Here is an 18,073-nt window from a genome sequence, read left to right as displayed (position 1 = left end):
ACACAGGTCGATGTTGGTTTCCATGAACAATACATAGAAACTGTCTGTAAATAGAACCAAATACGTAGGATTTATTTCTCTGTGATCATATTATTTATGATATAGCTATATAATAACGCATGCCATAAATCTGTGCATCTTTCCCAGAAACGCTCCTTCAGAAACATATGAGTGATGAATGTACTTTTATACAGAGTAATTGCTCTTTAATTAATTGGGACCAACCTGATTTTTCATGCACGATGGAGAAGAGGAGCCTCTTTGAGATGTGGATTCCAGGCGGACTCTGACTCTGCTCAGCAGGTAGCCTTGTTGGCTCATCTAAAAGTACAAGACAAATTAAGTACTTTTGGCTCAATTCATTTAAGGCTGTAATGTTTAATTTAGCACCCACATATTCAGCATTCCAGCTCTCATTTTCTTAATTACCTTCATAATGACTGTAAAAGTGCACTACTCTAATTGAAAGAATTAACATTGTTTTATTGGCTATTGAGCTGTCAAGCTGAGATTTAAAACATCTTTGGGCTTTAAGTCAAATAGATCCGACGAAAAAAGATGCAATGGCGAAGCTATCAGTTAGGCTGTGGTTCGTTTATACCAGGGGTCTGCAATGTTCGTATTTGTCACCATCCAGCTAAATAAAACTTTTTTAGTGCCACAAATCTGACTTGATCTTTTGAAAACAAGACTGCTTGTGATTTCTGATAAATATCTACAGCAGAATGCTTAAAGAACCATCATTTTATTTCTGATTTAGGTGTTAAAACAAAGAAAGATGCTAGATTTTCACAATAAAGTGGGTGGAAGATGCTATAAAAATTCCATATTTTCCTCTGAAGCGTATAGAGGAAAATTATATGAATAAATAATGGATTCTTCAGATTATAATTTATACCTGGTGTCTGTAGGCTGTGAGAGCTTAAAATTTAAGTCAAAATTCTTGTTTGAACCACAATCTTTCCAACCTAATGACATCCTGTGTTTTTACTTACTAAACTTAAACTTGTCTAGAACTGCTTCTGTTGGGGTTATTTTTATTTTTTATTTACAACAGTGTATTAGGGCCATTATAGATAAAAAAAAAAGAGGAGTAAAGATCTGGCAAAAAAAAAAAAATCCCTGTTTTTCTCTAGACAATTTCAAAGATTAGTCTCAAGATTTCTGAGTTTGTTCAAGCAAACTTTTGACTTTTCCTTGATTTTTTTTGTGGAAATGCACTCCCTTGTGTTGGTCCTACAATGGCCCAAATAGGCCATTGTATTGTATTCATCCAATTATAATAGAACACTCTATTATAATTGAGTGTTCTATTATAATAGAATATAATATTCTATTATATTATAGAACACAGATACCAGAAAGATACCCCTTTCTGGTATCTGTGGATACCAGAAAGGGGATACCTTTCTGGTATCCACAGAAAGGTATCCCCTTTCTGTGGATACCAGAAAGGGACCCTAGCCCTGTTACTGGGGGCGAGGGTCTTAAGAAGTTTTGAAAGGCCAGTCTAACCAGTGTTGCCACCGTCCTTCCCAGTGGAGCCCTTCTCTGTCCAGTTGGCCAGTCTGTCCTTGCCCAGGTTGACGAGGGTTGCGGGTTTGAAGTCCAGCTTGCTGTCAGGGTGGGGTTTGGAGGACATGGGCATCCCGTACAGGAAGTTTGACAGAACCGAGTTGTTGGCGGTGGCGGGACTCGGCGAGGTGACTGCCTTTGCCGCGCCGTGGCTGCTAGGCGTCACGACGACGGCAGCGGAGGGGTTGTTGTTCACTTCCGTGCTCAGCTTGGCTTCTCTGGACAAATCCTCAGCTTGCCTGCAAAAAGTCAAAAAACATTAGAACATTTTCATGCTAACCTGTATTTAGCTGCCTGCATCTAGTTCTGTGCAGCAATAAAGAACCTCGGCATGTATTTACTGATCGTTTATTTCACTTCTTTACGCAAAGATAGAAACAGAAAATCTCTCATTTGTGGTGAGCTGAACATGTGGCGGCTCTTATCTCAGCACAAACAGGTGAAAGGTCAACTCAACACATAAAAGAAAGCTGATTGTAAATTTTTCCATATTTTGCCACACAACCATAACCTTCAATGTGGTTTAATGACATTTTATCTGAAGGACCAACAAATTGGTCACATTCCTTCAGTTTGTTAGTTTTTGAAGGTCTCTTCATGTTCATTTATATTCTGTGTTTATTATTGTTGTTTATGTGTTGCCATGTTAATTTCTTGAATATGTAAATTTGCTTCTCTTTAATAAATATTTACAGGGTTCAGACATTTTTCCTTCAAGAACTTTTCATGGTTAGTTCTCAAACTTTTCCAACCCCAGACTGCAATTCGATGTATATTTATCAGAATTTATTACTGTTATTAACAATGTGTTGTGATAGTATTCCACAAAGCAGGGGTAAAATAAATTTAAATATAACAAAACATCCCTCACACACCTTATACACCTGATTGGTGAACGAACAAAACACAAATTTAACAAAAGAAATCCCCCAATTTCAATAAGTAACGTGTAAAATATAAGACAACCTTTATTTCATTTACACAGATCAATAACTCATTGACCCATTAAGAATCATAAATATGCATTACATTAAACAAATTGCTTTGTGTTAAGGTAAATGACCTTCCTGTTCATATTAAATGCTTTAGCACAATCTAAGTAATCACTTGACCTTTTGTGCAAAAAGTTTATTACAGCCTTATTGCCAAACTGTGCAAATAAAATATAAAGCTGTAAAAATGCTGTTATTGCATTTTCCACAGCTGTTTTCCTCACCTGGATCCAATGCCATTTTGCACTCCTTCCCCAGCATAAAAGCTCACTGGTTTTATTTATTCCTAGCCAGAATCTTCTATTTCCTTGCTCCATGTCTGTATGTTTCTGTTTTTATCATCAAGCCTATGAAATGCCTCATTTGAGCGTCTGTCTGCACGCTGCCCTGCCTCAACCACACTGCTTTGACCAAAGCAGCAGAAAGCTGAGGCTTTTAGACTGTCAGAGTGTAAGTTCAGGACTTGCATGAATCACAAGTATAGCTTGTGTTTCCCAGGGGTTAACATGGAAAGCTGAATGTTCAGCAGCAAATTCCTGCTAGACAAAATGTTTGCTTCAAAGACAATTTCAAATGAAACTTGTGTTTTTCTCAAAAATGAATGATAAAGATGAAAACAAAAATAAAAATAAAAATTAAGTTTTTCAAACTATACAGCCTAAAAGTAAAATAAACTGTTTAATCTGCTCTTCAATCTACCAAGACATGGACGTCCATCTAAACTGGCAGACTGGAAAATTGATGAGGACTGGTGTTCAAGTCAAAACTTTAAAGGACATTCTTGAAAATCAGCATTAAAATAAATATCTGTCCACATATAGATCAAGTTAAATTAAAAATGACTGAAATGATTAGTTGGATTAGTCGTGATGAATCAATTACTGAAATAATCGTCAACTAATTTAGTAACTGATTAATCGATAGCTAGAGAACACAGACTAAAAAGACTAATTGCTAAAAGCACAACATACTCAGAGCAGTAATTAAGTCAAAAGTGTTCAAAAGATGTTGTGTTCGTCTGCAGATATTTTTTACCTGGAACTCTTTAAATAGCATAGACTTAGCTTCACCTGGTTTAAACGATCTAAAAGCATTTCTTATAAAGCACCTTTTGCTATTTAATTATTGATAGGTTAATTTGAAAAAATTAATCAACAGATCAACCCTAAGATGTTTTCTCCTTTAAAACAGAACTGAATTATTTATTTGATTTTTTTTTTTTTTACATAATTTTAATGTTGTATAAAGTATGTAAAAGATTATGACCTCATTCGGTACAAGCAACCAAATAAAAAGTTTAGTTTCTGTTCTTATGACACATCCTGGACCAGTGTTTGTAAAATCCTCAATCTCAGTGTAACAAATGTGCTGCAGCTGATAATCCTTTAATTTCATGGGTGTGTTTTTCTAACTTGTGTCACTGTAATGATTGTTTGACTCTTAAGGGACAATTTCTGTTCCCTAAAAGCATTCTTGTAGAGTGAAAAGAAATATATTACCGCTTCTCTTCAAGCCGCATGTTTAAACACCAATAAATATTACTAAATGTGTTGTGGAGACACTAAAAATGTAATATGAGTGGGAGTTTTTTTTTTTTCCAAACTGACTCTAAATCCTGTCCAGTCAGGATGAATACCCTGCTGAAGCAGCAGTCTGCTCCCAGCGACACACAAGTATTAATTTCTGCAAACCATTAGAGGCTGGAATGAGTAATCTAATGTGAAACAGCTGCGTTACTCATGTGATACAAGCTTTTAAACAACAAGCGGCTGCTTCCCCCACGGACTCACCTCTTCGCTGTGAAGTGGATGCGGTGGCTGTGCTCCAGGATCTTCATCAGCGTCTTTGTGTCGTACTCTGAGGGCTTCTTCAGGACGACTCCCTCAGGCAAACCGTGGGCCACCACACAACCAGGGTCCTTCTGGATCCACTCGTAAGGCACAGGGACCAGGCTGCTTTTACCCAAAGCCTCGCCTGCGGGTCACACGACGCGGCTCAGATGGATAAAAATAAAACCCCGCCCTTCAAATAAAGCGTAGAACAGTCTTACTGTAGAGGACGGTGAAGACTTCCTCCACCATCTTCCTCAGAACGAAGACGTTGGACTGGGGGTCTGACGGCGCTCGCTGTTTCGCGTGTTCGCCGTCTTTACTCAGCTTGATGGGATCGCCTTCCTGGTCTTTGGTATGGGTGTTTACGGCGGTCAGACTCTGCAGACACGGTGCTCCTGAAGCCAGGATGAAAAGTGAAATGCTAAAATCGGCTCACAAATACGCAACTGTAATTCAAGCTAGGACTGAGCGATACAGCTTAAAGATAAATCGCTCTGGTTTTTTTCCATTTCATTCACTTACTTTTCCAAAAAGAGAGATTTAAAATGACAGAAAATATTTCCAAGTTGCTTTTGTTTCAATCATCCCTTGTGAATTAAATTGTTGTTGAATTATGAGATCATCATAATATTAGAAGAAAATTTAAGCAATTTTATTTTAAAATTATGTGAAAAAAGTTGTTTTAATGAGAAAAGGTTTCACTATCAGGACGTCATGTGAGCAGCTCAGTTCATATGGTGCTGTCTTAAAAACAAACACATTCAGTTATACCAACGTATAACTTTACAAGATGCTCAACATTCCTCATTTGAATTCTTTATTTTTCTCAAAAACAATAGCTATATTTTAAAAAAAAAGCTACTACTTTATTCTCCTAATATTACCACTTTACTCGTGTGATATTATGACTTTATTCTTGTAAACAAACTAAAATCTTAGCCAAGCCCTAAAACTGTGTTGGGTAGTTGACCTGAAATCAAAGTCTACATAAATAGAAGCTGTGAAACATGCTTGTCAAACAAGATGGCCGCCCTACCATCAACAACTTTTGGTATGAATCTTGCCAGATCATTGACCGTTCTTCTCAGGAGGCCTGGTAGAGTTAATGTTTTGGTTTGTTCTCACCGTTCACAGTTGGAACAATAAATGGTGTCCAAGAAAGTCAAGTCCTTGTTGGTCATGGTACCCACTGTGTTTCCATCAATGTGTTTTTTTTATGCGCATTTTTAAGTATCACATTAGAAAAGGTTCATGGAAATGGCAAAATTGTAAATAAAAAAACCAAAAAAAACTTCCAACTGGCTGGCTTGAAATGTTTTTTTGGCTTTTCTGAAAAAAAGTTAAACCGCAAAGAGAGAGCTGGAAACACAGATGGAGGGAAAACATGTAAACTCCATGGATAGAGACGAAAGGACGGGATTCAAACTCCGGACCTCGTTGCTGCAATGCGACAACAGTATCAATTGATTTATAAATGAATTAAAACTCTGAGAAGTGTAAAGAAATCTTCTGATACTTTAATTGTGTAACAGGGAGAATCCAATGGGGAAGGTCAGGAATTTATCCTTCCAACTGATTTTGTTTTATGACTGATCAGTTTAGGAACACCGTGTGAAATTATAATACCTTCCCACACTTTAAAGTCTAAAATAGGTTTATTTTTATCCTGCTTCACAACACAAAGGTGGAAAAACAACCGGATAACAAATGAGGCGTGTTGTAGTGATTTTTTTTTTTTTTTTATTGAGGGAACTAAATTTAATCCAGATTGTTTTGGCAATTTTTGTAAGCCTCTCACACCTGATCCTTAACTACAAACCGCATAATGCATCAAATTGCGGATACTGCGCAGTTTTAAAGAGATCAAGAGAAAACATGATTCTGTTACGCTTCTGTTGATTTGATCACTTCACACTGAAGTAATTCGACACTGAGCTAAAACACAAACAGCTGCGGTTACCTAAGCTTCTGGCTCAATCATAATCTTAAAACCCAACGGAGACTCGACTGCGCAACTGCCTCGCAGCTGTGGACGCAAACGGAATAAGTAAACGTCTAATCAGGAGCGGGAAAGCGGTGTGGCTCACGGCAAAACTTGTAGAAGTCCGTTTGGATTTCCCGCCTGGAGTTGAGGAACATTCTGCCCTTTTCCGTCCCCACAGCGATCACGCTGTCTTCGTGCACGGTGACGCACGCCACCTCTGCGTTGAGTTTAGACATCGCCATGCACTGCAACGCGGCGAGAGACAGGATTCAGAAGCACAGAAATCTTCAGTTATACTTCATACTCCAATTAGAAGGTTCACACACTTCTCCCACAGTAAAATTCAAACACATGTCAAGAGAAACTGGGAGAGTTTTCAAACTCTCCCAGCATCAAACTTTGAAATGTGATATTATTTATTACTGTTATTAATAATGTCCTGTTTTAGTATTCTACACTCTACAGCAGGGACTAGACTGTCTAAAATATAACTAAATTTCATGTTTTGAACATACACACAGCCTACACCTAACTGGTCTGGGAACAAAACACTAACAAAATAAAATTCTAAAAATTTAAATAACTTTGCTTACTGTGTGAAACATAATCCAACTTTGTTTCAGTTACACAGATCAATAAGTCACCGAGCCATTGGGAATAATAAATATTAATTAAATGGAAACAATCCAAATAAATAAAGCTACAGTAATGTTTAACCACAAAACATAAAGAAAGTTAGAATAAAATCTATAAAAAAATTCTTGCCATGTTTTCTGGTATTTAGCAAATAGAAATAATTTTGGTAACTCTTAACTGACCTAAAACCAGAGAAGAAGAGTGAGGGAAAAAAATTCTCTTTTTATTAGGAGTATGAAAATATATTGTTTTTCCAAATATATTTTATAATTATATTTTTCTTTGTTTGTCAAGATATTATATAATGTCGTTCACATTATGCATTTTGCAAAACTGACAACTTTGACTATTTTTTTATAAAACATATAAAACACCATAAAAACATGAAGAAAGAATTTAAAAGAGAGAAAACAGAAGTTGGGAAGTGGAGGACAAACGAATAACAAGAATATTTTACTTTGTGACATTTTGGGTTAATTATTTTAGTCCACACACTGAAAACTAAATTTAGGTTTTCAATGAAACATTAGATTGCACTTTATTTCAAAACTGTGTAGTTTGAATATCAAGCACTTTCAGGACTTATTACAGAAATCAAGCACTTTCCAAACCCTGGAAAACAGAATTCAAGCATCTTCAAGGCTTTTAAGCACCTGTACAAACCCTGAATTATCAAAACTCTAAAGTATCTTTATAAATCCGGACTGTTTTTGGGTAGATCTCAGTTTGATAGCATCATGAAAACGCCAGCAGATGTAGAACGTACCACTGAATCGAGGGCGGACACCAGGCTGGTGAGTATCTCCTGCCTGGCGGACAGCAGCTGGACCTGTGGCTCGCCACGGGAGCTCGCCCTCAGGCCGTCACACGCCAGCTTCCTCATCTGAGCCATACCTCTGCAAAATCCAGATGAACACGCATTAAAGGAGGCACACATCAAATAAAAACTACACCTTTAAACACTTATGCACCTTGTACTTTCTCATATTCTTTTGCATGACAAACACAAGTTTTAATTTATTTTACACACAAAGTAATGTTCACTTACAAAGAAAAAGTGAAATACATGGCTTTCAAACTTTTTTTAATAAATAAAATCTGATAAATGAGCATGATGGTGCCACCACCATGTTTCACTGTGGGGAAGGTGTTCTGAGAGAAGAGCTGGGCGATATGGCTTAAAAATGAGCTCTTTTGTTTGTTGATTTGTTCGTAGCAGAGCCAGTTTTAATTGTTTGGGGTTTTTTACCCATTCTTTTCTAAAAAAGACATTTCAAATAATGTAAAATATTTCCAAAAAGTGTCTTTTATTTGAGTTATTCCTTCTGTGAATTCACAATGGAGTATTAGGGCCAGGCTATGAGAATTTTATTTAATTACAACAATATGATCATAATATTAGCACAACATAGATCCAGATTTTGCAAGAAAAATGTTTTAAAGCACAAAATCATACCAAATATTTTTGGTCTAGTTTGTAGAGCAAATGACTCAGTACACTTGAAATACGATAAAACTAACTTAACAGTAATTTTTCAGCAAAATATAAGAGCTCTATAATTCCTTAATATTACTGAAAAAGTTGTTTTTGTCTAATCTCAAATGCACAACTATATTTGCACTAGAAACTAGATCCAAAATACTTGGTAAGATTTTGTGTTTTTGCAGTGTAGTCCTCATGTAATTTCTACTCTATTCTAATATTAGAAATGAATTCTCATGAATAAAAAAGATTCAAATCTTAGCCTAATATTCCTTCATAGACTTGACCTGAATTTAAAGGCCAAATAAATAAAAGCTATAAAGCTTAAAAAGAGAGGACCAAAAATAGCATTGATTTTCCAAAAATTTAATCTTCAAAAACAAATTAAAAAAAGAATTTACAATCAGTAAAATCGCTTTATAGCCAAGAACAACATGCAGTGTTTTGCATCTAGGCCAAAAGGTTTCATTTTATTATCTTCTGACCAGAGCACCTCTTCCACATGTTACTCCATCTTCTTTCTAATGCTCTTCTGTAAACCATGTTAGATCTATCCTCTCACATTTCATCTTTATGACTTCACCACATTGCTCTTGTCTTAGCTGATCCTCCGGGGAACATAATGGTAAAAATAAAAAAAATAAAAAAAAGATCACGCTAATCCATCCATCCATCCGTTTGACAGGCGCCTGTTTCCCTAGAGTCATATTTCTGGAATATCTAAAAGGCAAATCCATCAAAAAGCTGCCGTTGTCAGTTAAAGATGATTAGAGCGCTCAGAGGATGTCATATGATACCCTTTACACCGGATTTTCTCTCCTTGACAGATGGTGCAGGAAGAGTATTGACTTAAGGTGGACAAGACGACTTAAGTTCCTATCTAAAGTTCAACTGCAGTTAAGATGCAGCCGAAAGATCGTTTTATTAAAAACATCCAAGTTGAATCATGCATAAAGGGGCAAACAGTCATGGAGACAAAAAGAATAATAATAAAAAAAAAGATAAAAAATGCTCGGTGCTGAAAACCGTCTCCGTGGAAACTAATCTCGGGGCATTTGAACAATGCAGCTCTGGCCTTTAATCTCTCCAGACACTGGGAGCCATTATCCTAGCCTCTGGCAAACCCAAACCACTGACTCAATAGAGGCGAGGACAGAGAGGCAGAGAGAGGAGGGTGGGCGTGGTGGGATTCAGCTGCACACCAGTCTGAGCGTGCCAAGTCCATCTAAATCTGCCTCCCCTCAGGCCACACAGCAAACATTAGACCCCCTCCCTCCATTCCAAAATTATTATGGCCTCAAAATAGATGGCCTGCTTTCCTCTCATATTTAGAAAGGCGGAAGGCTAGGAGGAGGACGGAGGAGATAAGCAAGCAGAGGCTTGGGATAATCAGTCTGGGAGGACGGTCATGTTTCTAAGGAAGCCAGATGAAGGTTTTCGGTAGTCTTTGATCTCCGCTGCTCTGTTGGTGGTCGCCATGCAAATATTATTCACTAATACTTCATCCAGAGAAAAAGTTTAGTTATTATCTCAACCAAAAGTGTCTCAATTGTTCCTGATACAGAGTTTCCACACAGTATTCAAGCCTGGCAGGCCACCAGGCTTTACTTGGACCCCCACCAGGAAAAGCACTGCTTGTTCATTTTAAAGAGTTTCTTTATACAACAGTAACAGTAGCTGTGTTTCCATTACGAATGTGCAAAAATCTTTGTTGCTATTCTGATGTCGAAGAAACACAATTTTGCAAAATTAGCAAGGTTTCTAATAAGAAATCAAGTTAAAATTAGGCGTGAATAAGTTTGTTCACACAATAAGACATTAAAAATCATGGCAGCGACAGACGCAAACAGTTACATGAGATTATCCTGATAATTCAGCCATGGCACTAGCACTCATCTATCAGCCATCAGAGGAGACATCTGCTTCTTATTCAGGCACTGGAGCAACAGGTCCCTCAAAATTATGAGTGGCTACATAGGCACCAATTTTTGGAAATTTGTAGTCGGCAATTTTATGGAAGAGCTTTGGATTCAACACGTTGAAACAACAACTTTTTATGAACTGTGCAATGCTGTGGGAGCTCTGGTGGAGCCAGCGGCACATTGTCTCAAAAAGCACAAAAACAAACCATCATCCTACTACCACTTCCTGTCGTCTTCTTTGTCGTTATCACTAGTAGTAACATCCCGCTATCGATCATGTGACTCACGCGGCGAAAAAAAGGGTTTCCATTGCAGTTTTGCAACTATTTCGAGACAGCTGAAAAACGACCTCGTCCCAGCGCAAAAATGTTTTATTGAAAAACAGGAGGGTTTTTTAACTGCCATTTTTTCATCAAGCAAATTTGTTTTCATAATATCAATTTGGGCAATTCAATGGTTAATTGAAAAACAGCTTCTGATAGCAAAATTAAAGTTGAAGCATTGAACTGAGCTCAAGGTCAAGGGTCATGCACTAATCACGGCGTCTTTGCACGCTTTTGCAGCACCTGGTTGTGCACTTCTGAACTTCTGTAATATGCTGGAGATCAGACACACCACCACACACTCAAAATGGTCTATTGGGAGGTGTTCTTGTAGAGCAGATGTTTTTGGTGAGTACTGCACCAAGACACACGTATACAAACCTCACTGCTTGCTTGACTCGCTCAACTCAAACCTCTAGAAGTGCAACTATAAAAGATTTGTCTCAATTTTAGAGGTCTGCACTGAGGATGCAGTGAGACTGATGTGAGAGCATACATGTTTCCATTTTTTAACATACAAACATGGACTATCGCTCCAATCACTGGGTTTAATAACTTTTCTGGGGGAAACTCTGCTGTTGTCATTCTCATTTCAGCCAGCTGCATTCAGGATCTCATTCTTTCAGTCACAGTCCATATCTCAGGACTATAGGTAGGGGTCAGAAGGTAAACAGAACAGTAAATCGAAAGTGTCGCTCAGTTGGCTCACCTCTTTCTTCACTATGTCAGACCAGAGTAAGGCCCATAGTACTGCAGCCAAAGTCAATCCATCTCCCACTTGATCCTACTGGGGGAAAACTGTACACCAAAACTGCTTGGACTGTACATGCCACATCCAAATGTCCATAAAATATCTGAATAGTACAATTTATTTTACTACCACTAATAGTTACAAATTTTCCTTTTATTTACTGTATGTTGTTCATCCAGAATGTCAAAAATATGCATCCTGTACAGAAAGTTTTAGACATACGTTTTCTACATGGATTAACAAAGATGTGCCTGTCTACAAAAAGTAAGGGTGTTTTCACACTGCACTGTGTCAAACGAACCAAACACTTTGAAAAACCTGTTCAATGCCTCACATGTGGATGGGGCTGCACCAAGAACCATTGAAGGAAACAACAAGAAAACCTCTGAAGAAGATGCTGAGTGCAACGTCCTTCCTTGCAAAATGTAAATAAAAATGGAGTGGTGTCAGATTTTAACAGTTGGGGGATTTCTGTTTTGTCTTTGGCAAAAAAAATGACGAGTCATTTCTCCCGCTAAAGCTGGACATGTGCGTCTGATTAGTTGTATTTACTCACAATACCCTGCACCACAACCCGCTTCTTGCCATTGGACTGATCTCTAGTCTTGTTGGTGTTCACAGTCGAACTGCACCCCTGTTCACCTCAATCAAATGGAGACTGAGGTTTGTTGGCGGACCAGGCTTCACTTTTTTGGTCCGATTACCATTCACACCTCCCCAAATGTACCGGACTTTCTAGAAAAACTGGAGTTTGATTAAAGTGACTAAACGTGGTTGGGGTGAATGCGCCCTAAACATACATTCCCAGAATTTATCACAATAAATGGAGAGACATGGAGTGAAGAAAACCACAAATCAACTCCATCCTTTAAGAGGAAGGTTTTAGTTGTACTGCTTCACATTTCACAGAGGGTTTTAGTATATTTACATTCCACACAATCCCATCCATTGAATCTGACATAAACACATTTACTCTGAAGCCGTGTTCAGCTAAGCTAAATTGGTCCGGTGAGAATACACTGCGCATGCTGAGGTAAATCTGTCATCATCTCCAAATCAAGTGCAGCTTGAATGGGCCAACACAATCCTCAGAGACATTCAGGAACAAAACACCTGAAAATGGGCCAAATGGTTGTATTTCTTTTACAAAGTAAGGAAACAAAAGCAGAAGTATATTTTAATTTACTTCTACTACCTTTTAGACAGGGTGTGGTTGGACAGCTAATATCTTGCTTTTCATAACAAACAGCATAATCCCTATGTTTGTGCTCCAAGTCTGGCATCCGCCTTTTGTCTTGTGACATATTATGTTTAATCTCTGCAAATCCAAGCAGGACGACCTAAAAAAAGAAGCTGTGGTCACATGAACAGACAACCTTCAAATTTGATTTATCCTTCAACATAAGATGGTGCAAAAAGGCATCTTAAAAATACAAAGCTGAAAGTGAAAATCCTGCTTAAAAAACTAAGTATCCATTTAAAGAAAACACTACGTTTTCAAAATGGTGACGTTAAAGATCATCTGAAAATGCATGCAGCAAAGAGTGGCCTGTCATCAAGATGACTATAGGTGAGTGGTCAGATCCATTTGTTTGCTTTTTAGCAGCTGTGCTCTTTCATACACAGGACAGTTAATAATAGCTTTCTTTTATACTATAAGTCCTTTACAAAACGCTGTATGGTAGAAAACCAACAACAGACACATCCGTGAAACATAGTGGTGGAAGTGTCATGCTTAGTCAGTAGAGACTGTCATGGGAAGATGGATTATCTACAGTGCTCAGGTTTTCTTTTATTTGTGCATATATATATATATATATATATATATATATATATATATATATATATATATATATATCAGCATTTGTCAAACACTTTTGCAAGGCCCTGCATTTGAAGTTTGAATGTGACTATCACAGTGGATGGTTCTTTGGCTGCATTTTGCAGGGATGCAGCCTAATGGCACCATGGAGAAACTGTCACCTTGTAACGGGACAGCATTAACCTTCAAATAGAGAAAAACAGAGAGCATGATGAGCTGTGGTCTGTACGGTAAAAAGATCTCTCTTGGTTCTCAGAAAGTGATTGCTAATAATCTGTACATCCTGAAAGTGTGACCTCCACTCCACAGGGGGCAGCTGCTGGCAGGACAGGTAATCTATCACAGAGTTAGTCCTATCTGGTGGGTCCATCACCATCAAAGATAGAAGAGAACCACATGCTTGACCTTGAGATAGCTCCACTGCAGTATCAGACCAAATCACATTTCCATTCCTGGTTAGTACTAGTCCATTGTTAGTACTAGCCAGTATTATTAACCATTGGTGGTTAACAATGCATAATGCGTAAGGGAACTCTGATGTGGACCAAAACAATGAATTCTTGTACTTCCTCAAATCCTCCCTTTGAAGTAGGTCATTATCAAATGTAGGACTATAGTAACATACCTGAGGTCAATAAATTCAATTGGATTGCTTCATTTGTGTAAGAAGGCTCTGAGTTTAGTCATGTTCAGAATGCTCAATAAGGCAATCGAAATAATAACTACACAATTTTTGTGTAACAGCAGTTGTTCCACTTCAGCAGTAAAAGTACTCCATGCAAGTGAAGCACTAGAGCTTATTTGACAGAAGCAGCAGGAACTCAAGGAAATAAATTGTGAGCTGAGTAATATACAGCCAGCATTAAGACTTATGTCTATCAACTACCCAGCATGGTCTCTGGAGGAGTTGTGGTCTGGAAAAATGATGATGGACAAAAATGTCTTAGGGAAAAGAAAAAAAACATAACCACAGAACTTTAGAAATGGATTCAATAAATAATATTGAAGCTTTTTTTTACTTGATTTCTCACAGTTAAAGTGAGAAAACAAGTCTTAAATCCTGTAAATTGTTGTTACAAGCCCCTGATATTATTGTGAACTAGGGGTAATAAAAAGATCGCAAAAATGTGAATCTGGAATATTTTATCATTTTACAGTGGAAAAACATGCATGACCTTTTTTGTTCAGGAATGTTTTAAACTGAAGATGTGAGCCTGGAAAAGTGAAATGCAAAAAATTTATGAATCTTGTTTACAGATGTTTACAGTAGCTTTAGCGCTACCTGACTGCAGGTCAAAATGTCAACTGGAAATAACATATTCCACAGAGACTTCTGTTTGACCTCATCTAGTGCATCACCAAAGCAAACAAGAAGGAGCTTAGAGTTGATCCATGATCCAGCCCAACCTCCTCCTTGAACACCTACAGCACACCTCACTGCTGCCTCTCTGCTCTCTATGCTGCAACACTAATATACTTATCTGACACTCTAGTCCTCCTCCTACAATACCACGTCTTCTCTCTGTTGTTTACAGGTGTTCTTAGGTTATAATTAATTAAATCAATATATAAGGATGAGTTTAGCCGAAATAAAGCAGAAAAAAGTCTGAAATGTCAAAACCTGTCAAAGTCTGTCTTGAGCTGGAAAACAATACACTCAAGTTGTAAGTTTTTAGGACTTTTTAAACAAGCTGAAACCGATGACAACTCTATAATACACAGTAAGGTGTTGCTAACGGTGCAACACGGTCATTATTAAGGCGTTAGTAACACTTCAACCGCGTCGCTTTCGGTTTAAAATGCGCAACCTCCAGTCCAGCCAGCTGGCTTTGTTGTTAGCTGGGTAACCTTCGTGTCAGTGATAGCCAGAATAATTCACAGGCAGACAGGGGCTGCTTGCGCGTTTCAAAAACAGAGTCTAGCAATTTACTCAAAAAGAAATAGCTCAAAACTCGTTATAAAGTCTTTAAACTTAGTTTCAGTGACCGTTTTGGGTCGTTTAACGGTCAAAAACAGACGCTAAGCTAACTAACCAGCTAGCTCCAAGTCGTTAGCCTGCTTGCTAACGCTAGCCTTTCATCTCCTCCCCCAGTCCAGAAATTAGGTTATAATCCGTATATTTTCACCGCGCTGTCACTAAAAAAACCACACTATACTAAATTAATAAACCAACACGATTAGAATTATTAAAAGAGAGCAGTAAAATCTCACCTTAATTAGCGATTAAATAGCCTTGTTGCTGCTGTCAATCCCGGTTTATTCCCCCGTTTTAATCCATCAGAAACAGCCGCAATTCCCATCCAACAATGTCCGCTAAAACACCGTAATCCGCATCACTCTCCTGACAACGGCTTCGACTCCTGCAGCCGAGTGTTTTTCTGTCTTATTTTCTGAGTTTGTTTCTTGTTTATGCCCCTTAACAGAGCAGGGTGTCCCTTTCCCCTTTTTCTTTGTTCTGTAATCCAGTAAAATTGAAACTCATTCGTCTCCTGCTAATCCCAGCCCAGCTCAACAGCAGCATCCATTGGCTGCGATTTACATACAGGATTAACGGGTCAACCTCTGGACACAAGCAAGGGAGCATAGGGAACAAATATTCACTCGTGTAAAGATGTATTTATTTTAAAATCATGCCATCCAGTTCATAAACTCTGTTCTGCTTTAGGAAATCCCTGATCCGACAGGGACGGCCCCAGCTCGGGGCCCCAAAAGATAACTCACAATGTGGATTTTCATTTGTGCTACAATTTCAATTTCAGGTGTTTTTTTTTTTATTATTATTATTTTAAGGGCACAACAAAAGTTAAATCTTAAATGAGAGTTGTTTTTTTGTTTGTTTGTTTTTTTCTATTAGTAAAATTTAAAAAAAATCCTAATTCTTGGCAGGCTTTAAATCAGAATTATCTTGGGCCTGTTTCTGGAGGTTTTTATAATTACATTTTCTGATCTAATTAATGATTACAAACAACGACAAGAGTATTTATTTGTTTATTTACATTTTTAAAAAGAAAAATATTAAATTAAGAATTATTTCTACAGGGAATAAACAAATAAGCAGACAGAGTTGATTTCTTTTTCAAATTTAATACCTTGGACCTATAGTTACCTGGATTTTTTATTTCTTCTCTAATCCATCCATCAGGAATTTATAGCTAGGTTTTTATTATATGTTCCCTACTATAAAAGTAAAGGTTAACATAACACTTTTAATTTAAAAGTAATTATTTTCATGTGTGTTGTTCTTCACAACAGACCAAAAAGCACATGTTTGTCTTTGTTTACTCCAAGGTCCATGTTGCATTTTGTTTCCCTCAAGAGAGCTCATCTTTTCTGCTCTCTACCTGCTACTATTGCGGTTTACAGTAGCAGCTCATTTTCTTCTAGTCTGCAGTAGTTTTTGAGAAATGTGAGCCGCACTTTTAATATAAAGATGAATTCTGAAAGTTCTAACAATTTGTCAAGATCAGTGCCTCCCATAAATTTCTAAATAAACTCATCCATGTTTGCACTATTCCATAAATTTTGATTTTTTGATTGAAACAATAGGTTTGTTGTTTCACACTTTTCTCCAGTTATTTAATCACTGCTACCTGACCTTTCTGTACTCCCTAATCCATTATTATCGTCTTCCCACTTCTACTGCGAGTCATTTTAGCTCAGTTATCACCATCATCGGTTGTCATGTTCTAATCTAAATGTTTACTATAGTTTACATATTTTGCACTCCGAAAGTAACATTATTTACAATACTACATGTATAAAACATGTATTAACTGTTCACAATCGGCTAGAATTCTTGTGTTGAAATGAAAATAAATGTGTTTTTGAACATTCAAAATATGTGCACATCTTAATGATAATTTCTCCCCCATGATAAGTTTTGAATCCTGGAAGCCCTCCTTGTCCCACTAATCTATTTCTAATAACTCCATCCTGAAGCTAATCAGGATGGAGTTACTATGAATTTAAGAGCTGCTGTTTCCATATTTAAAATATTAAAGTCAAATCCAATCCCCTCACTATAGAGCGCTTCCAAAACATGTTTTTCTTAAATGTTTTCCTCTTCTAAAAAATTAGAAACACCCTTTTTGAAGATTGGATGTCAAAATCCCATTGCAGATTGAAAGTACTTACTAACAATAATACACTACATGCAAGTCTTAGACAAGAGTGACAAAAATGAAGAGGGGAACAGTACGACTGAATACACCACTGCATTGATTGCATAATGGGGTAGCCGTGGAGTTTTTAAATTATTTTTAGGACTAGCATCTGTTCTGAGTGGCTGGGATGAACACAATCTGGCTTTTAATGTACAGTAAAGTTAATGGAAAGAAATAGAAATTGTTCCACAAGAAAATCTACTGCTGTGGTATTACCCATCAATAAACTTTACTCATAATAAACCTTATTTTATTCTTTACATATTGTTTTGGGACATTTGCCTTGCCTGCTGCTTGTTTTTTTTTTTTTTTTTTTTTTTTTTTTTGGTCAAAGCATAAACTGCTTAAATGTTGCTAATTTGCCCTCAAATTTTAAAAACTAGGACACATAGATAAGAGCTGACATTTTGCCAAGGCCAACAAATAAAAGTGATACCAGGAGGCTTGAATTGCCTCCAGGAAATGAAATGAAAAATAAACATCCTCTTATTGGGTGCTTTAACTTTACCACCAGGAAAACACATTTGAGGATAATATTAATAAACTCAGATTTGGATTAAAGATCTGCAGCACAAGTTCAGTTTCATAAG

The 18,073-nt window shown here is 37.3% G+C and overlaps 1 protein-coding gene across 2 annotated transcripts in view; it reads right to left on the bottom strand.

Annotated features, from left to right (window-relative positions):
* gtf2ird1 (GTF2I repeat domain containing 1) overlaps nucleotides 1-16,430 on the bottom strand; it is a 35,282-nt gene extending 18,852 nt beyond the window's left edge. The window contains exons 1-7 of one of the 2 annotated variants that reach the window (XM_088012437.1): nucleotides 15,532-16,430; nucleotides 7,786-7,915; nucleotides 6,487-6,628; nucleotides 4,618-4,794; nucleotides 4,358-4,541; nucleotides 1,516-1,814; nucleotides 226-321 (exon numbers count right to left, since the gene is read on the bottom strand). In XM_088012437.1, coding sequence (XP_087868563.1) covers nucleotides 226-321; nucleotides 1,516-1,814; nucleotides 4,358-4,541; nucleotides 4,618-4,794; nucleotides 6,487-6,628; nucleotides 7,786-7,911 — 1,024 coding nt within the window. In that variant the 5' untranslated portion in view covers nucleotides 7,912-7,915; nucleotides 15,532-16,430. The remainder of the gene's footprint in view (nucleotides 1-225; nucleotides 322-1,515; nucleotides 1,815-4,357; nucleotides 4,542-4,617; nucleotides 4,795-6,486; nucleotides 6,629-7,785; nucleotides 7,916-15,531) is intronic. The other variant, XM_014998121.2, reaches the window with a different exon arrangement.
* Nucleotides 16,431-18,073: the final 1,643 nt, after the last annotated feature.

The sequence above is a fragment of the Poecilia mexicana genome, unplaced genomic scaffold (genome assembly GCF_051168715.1).
Source record: "Poecilia mexicana isolate PSO_F unplaced genomic scaffold, ASM5116871v1 scaffold_14, whole genome shotgun sequence".
Lineage (NCBI taxonomy): Eukaryota > Metazoa > Chordata > Actinopteri > Cyprinodontiformes > Poeciliidae > Poecilia > Poecilia mexicana.
The sequence above is the reverse complement of the archived record's forward strand: the minus strand, read 5'-3'. Positions and strand labels throughout refer to the sequence as shown.